The 8,788-nt window shown below is 42.8% G+C and overlaps 1 protein-coding gene across 1 annotated transcript in view; it reads left to right on the plus strand.

Annotated features, from left to right (window-relative positions):
- The window catches only part of Gpc4 (glypican 4), a 110,339-nt gene extending 102,358 nt beyond the window's left edge, over positions 1 to 7,981 (plus strand). Inside the window, exons 5-9 of the mRNA XM_020167353.2 lie at positions 3,418 to 3,548; positions 3,643 to 3,789; positions 4,593 to 4,729; positions 5,320 to 5,495; positions 5,588 to 7,981. Of these exons, the coding sequence (XP_020022942.1) occupies positions 3,418 to 3,548; positions 3,643 to 3,789; positions 4,593 to 4,729; positions 5,320 to 5,495; positions 5,588 to 5,790 (794 nt within the window). The 3' untranslated portion in view covers positions 5,791 to 7,981. The remainder of the gene's footprint in view (positions 1 to 3,417; positions 3,549 to 3,642; positions 3,790 to 4,592; positions 4,730 to 5,319; positions 5,496 to 5,587) is intronic.
- The last annotated feature ends 807 nt before the right edge of the window (positions 7,982 to 8,788 follow it).

Below are 8,788 nucleotides of genomic sequence, written 5' to 3' on the forward strand. Positions count from 1 at the left end.
GATTTATTAAAGAAAGTCAGTGGAACTTTTAATCTTTCCCTGTAGTAAACTGTTTTTCCTAGCAAAGGAGAATTTAGCATAAGTGCAAAGAGTATATGGTGACAGTGACCAGCTTTGCTCATGTTCCTACATACAGATCCTGGGTAAAGTGCACACGGGCATTTCTCTCACACTCTTCTGTTATTCCAATACTTCCAGCAACACCTATCACTACAGTCTGTGTGTCCTTGTATTAAAATGCAAATTCTTCTTCATATTTTCTAAGACTTTACAGATCCATAGCAAATCAGGGCCATACTCTGGGCTTGCTTAATTAACATTTTCAGCCAGTTACTCTAAAGCAAGCAGACCTTCAGTTGCTGTTCTTGTTCTCGTGGTGTGTTTTTTAAATTACATGTGCTATATCTTTGAAGAAACAAAATTAAACTCAAGTGAGAACTGATAGAATTTCTGAATCATTTTTCCCTAGCTGTTTTAAATGCACTTTTTGAAGGGATAAGGTGTGTTAATTATGTATCTAAACTTCATTTTTAGTGGATATACTCGTCTTTATTTCTAATAAGCTGCTGTAAAAGGCCAGAAGTAATAGGCGCTGTTAATCTCATGTTCTTCTTTATGACTTTTTCATAAGGGTTCAGTTAATCTGCACTGAGATTATAGAATTCAGTCTCTGTTTAATGCCTGTGTGTACCTTCTTTCTTTTTCCTGTTCATCCTCTATCTTACCCCCTCCTTCCTTCCAAAGAAGTTTTCCTTGCCCTTTAAGTGAGTGCAGTTAATGAATGGACAAGGATTTTCTCGCCTCTTCTTTAAGTCGGTCGTTGGGGCTAAGTCGAGAAACTGCCTTCTGTTACTCCCGGCAGGTTGGGAGGCTGAGGGTGGGGATTTCTGATCATCACTGTCCAGTGCAAGGGGAATTACTTCCTCTTGTGACATGCGGGAGCTCAATGCCAGTGTCCTGAGCACTGCAGACCTGCAGTTGGATTACACCCTTGGGGAGGCTGAGGATGGAGCGCCTAGGTACGCCTCCTTTCTGTGCCTCCCTATCCTTGCGACTACATCTGTATATCACCAGGAATGATTAATGTGGAAGTCTTGTCAGGCCACGTCAGGATGGGTCCAAATGGGTGGAATACCCTGCAGCTCCCTTTTGTGATCATGTTTATATGAAACCTTTAGTTTGAAAAATCAGCCAAATACCTGCCCTCTACCAGCACCAAAAAGTTGGTGTCTGGAGAATCAGAAAGTATTCTCAGGTGCAGCTTGTTCTCCATCACATACCATAGCTGCGTTAACATCTATTTCATTCATAGCCAACCCATTAATGTCACGTGTTGCTGCCGGTGGGAATTTGGTATTGGTATTGCTGGCGGGAACACCAGCCAATTCCTGGCAGGAGGCAGGAGCCAGCCGGATACCCGCAAATTGAGACCTGTGGCTTCTATCAAGCAGAAGAAAAGTGAAACACCAAACAAACCATCTTTCGGTTTGTCTTGGAGCTTCTTTTCGGGGCCAGTTGCTGCTACAGAGACGATGGCTAGCCCATCATGACTTCCCGCAGGGTTAGCAGCAGCTTTGGCTCCAGGGCTGTGGGCTGTAGGCTGAATGTGTCCTCAGTCGCATTCTTCAGCCATGCAACACACGACGCCATGGCACCGGCCCCCACAAAGGCCTGCCTTCACTCTCCATTCCCAGGCCCTGTGTATGGCCGGCCGGCTCAGAGTTTACAAAGACACCAAACAGCCAGAAGAATTGGGGTTTATGTTTCCTTTCAGGCTTTCACAAACACATTAGTGATCTGGCTTTTCCTTGCCACTAGGGGAATAAGGAGGGCCAAAATGCACTGTTTTTTCTTGTTTAAACCTCTGCATTTTGGATGTTTATTATCTGTCTGTTCATAATATTTTTATTCAGAGCAATCTCTTCTTGGCTTATGAAGGAATGTGCTTTCCGTGCATGGCAACCCTGATGCTTTAACAACGATGAACACAGTTAAGTTGTGCTCTGCTTGTTTACAAAAATCTCCTTTGCTGGCACATCAAAAGCATTTTTTCTCCTTTAGTACAATGGCATATTCATGCTGTCAGCCTTTACTTAGATGTTAGAAGCATCACTTTATTGGCACTTACCACAATGCAACCTGAAACTTGATTTGTTATTACTTTAAAAAATTGCATTTCATAGAAATCAATCTGTTGTTTGTGACATCAGAATTGTAGTTTAGAGAGATGACCTTGTACATTAAAATCCTGGATAGCATTTGTCCTAGGTTGAAGGTGACCATATTTGGTTTCGTCGGTATACTGTACTGAACCATCGTCCTACTAGGAAGCTTGGGTAGAAGCTCACCTGGGAGCTGCAGCTGAGTAGGATACCCAGTCACCTGGAAAGTAGCTCTTGGACTACCTGAAGGCGACGGACAGTGGGGCTCTAAGTCTTTTTCTTGCCCTGAGTTAGCACTAGGGTGAAAATGAGGGAGAACAAATTTAGAAGTTTACTGCTTATCATTAATGAACCATCCTTTCCCTCCGTTGGGGATTTCATTTCCAAGAGTTCTTCTCCTCCTGTATGTGCAATGGGTACCAGGCAAAAACAACTAACCCTCATATTCCTAACAGATACCCGAGGAAGGAAACAAGATAGGGCATATTTTGTTTACAGGGCTCCTCCAAAGTCTAAAAGTGGCTTGCAGGTAATCACTGAATGTATACACTATGAACACACAGTTTTTGTGTGTTGTGTCTTATACTATGTTTTCACTTGAATGCAAAGAGATATGTGTTTTACTTTAGAACAAGTTGAGGCCCCTATATGTGAAATGTGAATTTTATCATAGCACAGAAAATTGCATCATTCAAAGTTTCATTATTTGAAGTCTTTTTGTTATTTTATTATTATTGGAAAGAGTTCCCGGAGCACTTTGATTTGTATTTTCCTCCTGTGTACTGAAGGATCTAAAGGGTTTCATCAAACAAAATGAAAGGGATTTTAACTAATTTCTTGTTTAGACTCTTGTAAGTGGAACCTGAAACAGAAAGGTCCCAGGGGCATTCCTGGGACAACAGGCTTGTTATTGTGCCTCTAGCCCAAGATTTGTCAGCTGGGTGCTAGCTCAGAACCCTGCAGTGGCAGCCACTGACCCATGGAGGAGTGAATAATCCATGTAATGGAAGAATCCTGGTTGGGTTGTACAACAAAACATTCATGTGGCCACGCCATACTTTAGAGTGCTAGTGATACATGGTGAGCAAGTGCAGTTTGGTTTTGTGGAAATACATATAAAAACATGAATTAATTGAGACAGGCCTTCCTACCACCCCACGTAGAGAACAAAGACAGTAAAATAATCACTCTTACCCAAAGCCAAACCAACACTTTGCTTTTTATGCTGTGCTGTTCTTCCCCAACGTCACATTAGATGCCATGCTCATGGTGGCGGAGAGGCTCGAGGGTCCATTCAACATTGAGTCGGTCATGGACCCCATCGATGTGAAGATTTCTGATGCTATCATGAACATGCAGGATAACAGTGTGCAAGTGTCCCAGAAGGTAACAAAGGCAGGGCGCTGGGGAGGACAGCTAGGGCCCCTCCGACCTGCCTTGTGACTTCCCTGACGTGTCACTCACGCTCGCTCCCACGCAGGTTTTCCAGGGATGTGGGCCCCCCAGGCCCCTCCCAGCCGGACGGCTTTCTCGCTCCATCTCTGAAAGCGCCTTGAGTGCTCGCTTCAGACCGCACCACCCAGAGCAGCGCCCAACCACAGCAGCTGGCACTAGCTTGGACCGACTGGTGAGCACTTTGGCAGGAATGACCATGTTTAATGACAAAGAACTGAAAACATTTGCTCAAAAATGAATTTTTAGTTGGAAGGCTTACAAGCGTGGGTCTCTTAGGTGTAACTCTTCCCGAAAATTGTGCGTGGATGCAGTAAATGTGCCTCTCATTTCGTAGCTCAAAAAACTCCTTTCCACTCAAGGAAGTGGAGGGTTGTCAGTCTCAAAGGGCCCCAACCAAGGAGAAGAGGCAGTCAAGACGGTCCAGCCTTCCTAACGTAAGGTGCTCTGTGGCAAATGCTAGGGTGGAAAAGGAGCAACAGACTATCGACACACTGCTTCATTCACGGCAGTGTGCTCTGAAACTGTAAGAGAGTATTACTTCGACAGTAGGAGGAACACAGAGTCCAGGGCCCGAGAAGACACTGGTGGGTGAGGAGGAAGAGCAAGAACAGGCAAGTTTCCCAGGGTGGATAAAATGTAAGCTTCATCCTGATTCGGAAAGTCTTGAACAAGGAGACCATGTATTATCATTGTGTCTATAGGGGACTGGGCCTGGTGAGCCTCCGATGGTAGTTGTGATGGGGAGACAGTGGACTGCAGGTCTAGGAAACACCTTCAGAGTTTGCATTTCAACTATTAATTCCTTTGAGTGGTTCTGTATTTTTAAGTATAACTTAGGCCAGCCTATTTTTATTCTGACTGTGGTTGAAAATGAACTGCATATCACCGCAGAGGTATTTAGAAATGATCAAAAGGCACATCCATAGGTGGTTGTGTGTTGTTTTACGTGTGTCTTTTTTTCATTTTCTGAATTAGGTTACTGATGTCAAAGAGAAACTGAAACAGGCCAAGAAGTTCTGGTCATCCCTCCCCAGCAGTGTTTGCAACGATGAGAGGATGGCGGCAGGAAACGGCAATGAAGATGACTGCTGGAACGGCAAAGGCAAAAGCAGGTCAGCCTTCATTGAGTGCACTTGAGTGTCCAGGTGACCTTCGGAGAGGGTTCACAGTTATGAGTCGAGACAAAAGCAGGTCACAGTAGGGAGCAGTAACAAGGAAGGCTTCTAGATGTTCTTAGGTGTAGGCTCCGCAGTGCAAGTGTTGAAAAGTCCTCTTGAGGTTACTGGGTTTGACAGTAGACACATTCTAGCATTAGGGCTGTTCCAGTGGTGTCATTATTTCAAAAATATTTAATGCCTGTAACTGTTGTCCTAATGACCTGGCCTCACAAAGCTCACCAGTTCTCAAAAGGTCTCTTTCTTGATGATGCCTTGTGCCCCTCCCTGATGCACTCTGACTTAGATAAGTGCCCGTTCTGAGGGCACTTTTCTCTGACCCAGCAACCTCCACAAAAAGGATAGCTTTCACGAAGGTCATGGCCAAATTGGAGAAACGAGACCGGGAAAAGGAGCAATGAGAGTTCATTACGAATCGAAGAACTTCCATTTAACTGTGCTCAGTGGAAACACTAGAATCTAGCAGAACTCTTTGATCTCTTTATTTTTTGCTTTACTGATCTTCATGGGGTCGTTTCTCACTTCAGGTACCTGTTTGCAGTGACAGGAAATGGACTGGCCAACCAGGGCAATAACCCAGAGGTCCAGGTGGACACCAGCAAACCAGACATACTGATCCTCCGCCAAATCATGGCCCTTCGGGTGATGACCAGTAAAATGAAGAACGCTTACAATGGGAATGACGTGGACTTCTTTGACATCAGTAAGCCTTTGCTTTTCTAAAGTGTGCGTTGGTCTTGGATGGCTCGTGATGAGAGCACATGAAATGAAATCTCTTCCATTTTTGAAACACAGGTGATGAAAGTAGTGGAGAAGGAAGTGGAAGTGGGTGTGAGTATCAGCAGTGCCCTTCGGAGCTGGAGTACAACGCCACTGACCACGCCGGGAAGAGCGCCAATGATAAAGCCGACAGTGCTGGCGCCCGTGCTGGGGCACAGCCCTGCCTCCTCACTGTCCTCTGCGTCGTGTTTCTGCTTATGCAGAGAGAGTGGAGATAATTCTCACACTCTGAGAAAAAGTGTTCAGCAGAAAGTTAAAAGGCACCGGTTATCACTTTTATACCATCCTAGTGACTTCGCTTTTTAAAACGAATGGACACCAATGTACAGTTTTTCCTCTGCGGCCACTGGTTTAAACGATGTTGACTTTGTTTTCTCCCTCTGTTTGAGGGGCAGGAGGGACTCGTGCATTGCACTGGTTCCCGCTCCTCAGATTCATGGTAAACGTGGCTAACGTGTAGGTGCAGAGCTGTAGTTAGCTGAGCAGTTGTGATTCTTTCACTATTGTTTGTTCGTTTGTTTTTTCTCATTTTGTTTGTGGGTTGTTTTTTTTTCAAATTATGATCTCACCTTGTTTCTTACAAGAAAACCAGGGTCCTTTCTTGGCATGTAACATGTACGTATTTCTGAAATATTAAATAGCTGTACAGAAGCAGGTTTTATTTATCATGTTATCTTATTAAAAGAAAAAGCCCAACAAGCCGCAAAATTTCCATTGTTCCCTGTTATTTTAGCTGCCTTATCTGGACAGAAGTGGAAGTGATTTGGGGTTTTTGTTTTATTATTCCTAGCTTAGGACAGAATGTGGAAAGCACAGGTAGGCTTCTGAGCCACTTGTCGGGTTGTACTTGAACATCATCAACACAAGAGGCTGATGGTTGGAAGAGACTGCAGACTCCCCATTTTGGTTGAGATGAATCACACAAGCTAAGGTCACATGTATGTCCATTTCCTAAACCATCTAAAAAAATTCTTCATATATTCTCCCTTGAAAGACAAAAAGCATTCAGGGTATCCCAGTTATCATGTGTTCATACTTAGGTTTGAGGGTGTTCTTTAAAACCAGGCAAGTTAGAAAGCCACTGTGTACCAGTTTTCATATCCACACTGACCCTTTATGAATTTTTATCCCAATGGCTGCAATCAGTGACCAACAATCTCATTTGGTTCCCCTTGGCAGAGTGAGCCGGATTTGAAACCCAGCCATATAAGGCAGTTGTCTGGGAGCTAGCCAGACTTGGGGTACAGCCTGGGCTCAGGGAATAACTGTCAACACTCGAGCAGAGTTTTCATCTGTGCACGTGTATTTGCATTGTTTTTGGATCCCAGTTTTTTTAAGAGCGTAAGCTGTCTAATTTGAGTCTTTTTCTTGCTCGGCCCGCCTCTGCTTAGTCAAGTGAAGGACTTGGAATGGTTTACAGCTGTGTGCTACCTGTACCAGCCAAGCAGTCCACTGGGGGAAGAACAAGGTGTCCATATTTCTTCATGTATTATTTTCTTTGGGGGGAGGTGGGACTAGGTAGTGGTGAAAAGACTTCACATCCAATTGGTGACCCTTAACCACATGGGTGAACTGGCAAAGGTAATATCTGTTGTCCCTGGCCAAAGACTGGCCCCTTAGGAGCCCTTTCCTTGTGCTCTTACAAAATGACACCTCATAAAACTAGGAGAATGTAACATCACTCTGAAGGGGGTTCCCAAGTCTTCAGAAATGCTAAAGTTCTGCAAGTCTCTTCCTGCTCTAGACAGCCAATAAGATCCCAACCAATTCAACAGAACCAAAAGCCCACAGAGAGGTTGTTGTGTTATTGTTCAATCTTCAGTTGTAAAAGTAATGCTCTATTTTTATATTGAAACATGATTACTTGATAGCTCAGGGTCTACATTTCATTCAACTTTTTAACACCAAAATCTGCAGAATGGTCAAAGAGAAATATTGGGGGCTGTTGTAAACAGAGGCTTAATTTTATTAGAAGTAGCCAGTTATTTATTAAAGCATGATGTTAATAAAATAGGCATATTCTGGCTGGTGTGTACAAGTGTTTTTTTTTTTTTTTTTCTGAACGAATCACAGAAGACATAAAATTGAGAAGGCACTCCATTTATGTATGAGGAAAACTAGATTGTAAGTAGCTAAGCTGCCTTGGGAGAACTTGGCAAATGTGCTGATGCTTAGTAACTGCCTCAGTTGTGAGGAATTCCCTTTTTAGCTTAGACTGCTATTACTTTTACTCAGTAGAAATGAATCTAGTCTCCAAAATATGGCTCAAAGAGTTATCCTCATAGACCTTGTTAGATTGATTTTCATTTAAAACCTTGACCTCTGCCCAGCTGTTTTCTTTCAGTTAAGTTCTCTAAACCAGTAACATTTTCCGAATTAAATATTCTTGAAGGCTCTTCTGGACTCTTACTGATTTGTTTTCTTTCTTTGCATTTTTTCCTGTTACCCTTTTATTATTTTAAATTGTCTCTTGCTTTTGAACTTGAACTGTGAAATAAACAAATCATAGATTTTTCCATTCAGGTCTGACTGGATAACTCTTGGCTGCTAACCAGCTGACAGGCTTACCCCCAACCCCCAAGTATGAGCTAGAGTAGAGGCAAGTTGACTGTTTTCGAACTGGAGTTTGCAGCATGAGCTAGAGTAAAAGCCTTCTTAGGAGACGACCTGACTTTTACAAAGTTAATGTCACATGAAGGAGTTGTATTTTACAGTCATTTATATATTATTTTTCTTTCAAGCACTTCACCCACTTTGTGCCTTAAGGAAAAAAACATTTTAAGACTCAGATTTATATTTTAAAAGTAGTAATTGGCACCTATTAATGTGAGAAAAAGAAAAAGAACTGCAAAGGATTGACCTGCACTTTTGAACTTTCGTTGGAGTTTTAGAAACCATGAACTATAAATTGTTTATGATGACAGAACCAAAATTAAAATAGGTATAGATGGTGCTACACAAAATTCTGCTTTGCCTTTTATGTTGGCAGAATGTAGTGAGTTTCACAGCTAAAGGGTAGTAAATTAATGACTGCGTACTAGGAGGGAAGTGGGTGAGAGAAAGCTCATTGTGAAGCAAATATGAAAAAAAAAAAGGATTTTTACCTTTTTGGAAATAACAGAAAAGCACTCAGAAAACTCTTCCGACTTAGAATTTAGTAAGAAAAACATAACTGCGTTCCACCATACACTGTATAAGTTCACTTCTACTTTTTAA

Source organism: Castor canadensis, chromosome X, assembly GCF_047511655.1.
Source record: "Castor canadensis chromosome X, mCasCan1.hap1v2, whole genome shotgun sequence".
NCBI classification, from domain to species: Eukaryota; Metazoa; Chordata; class Mammalia; order Rodentia; family Castoridae; genus Castor; species Castor canadensis.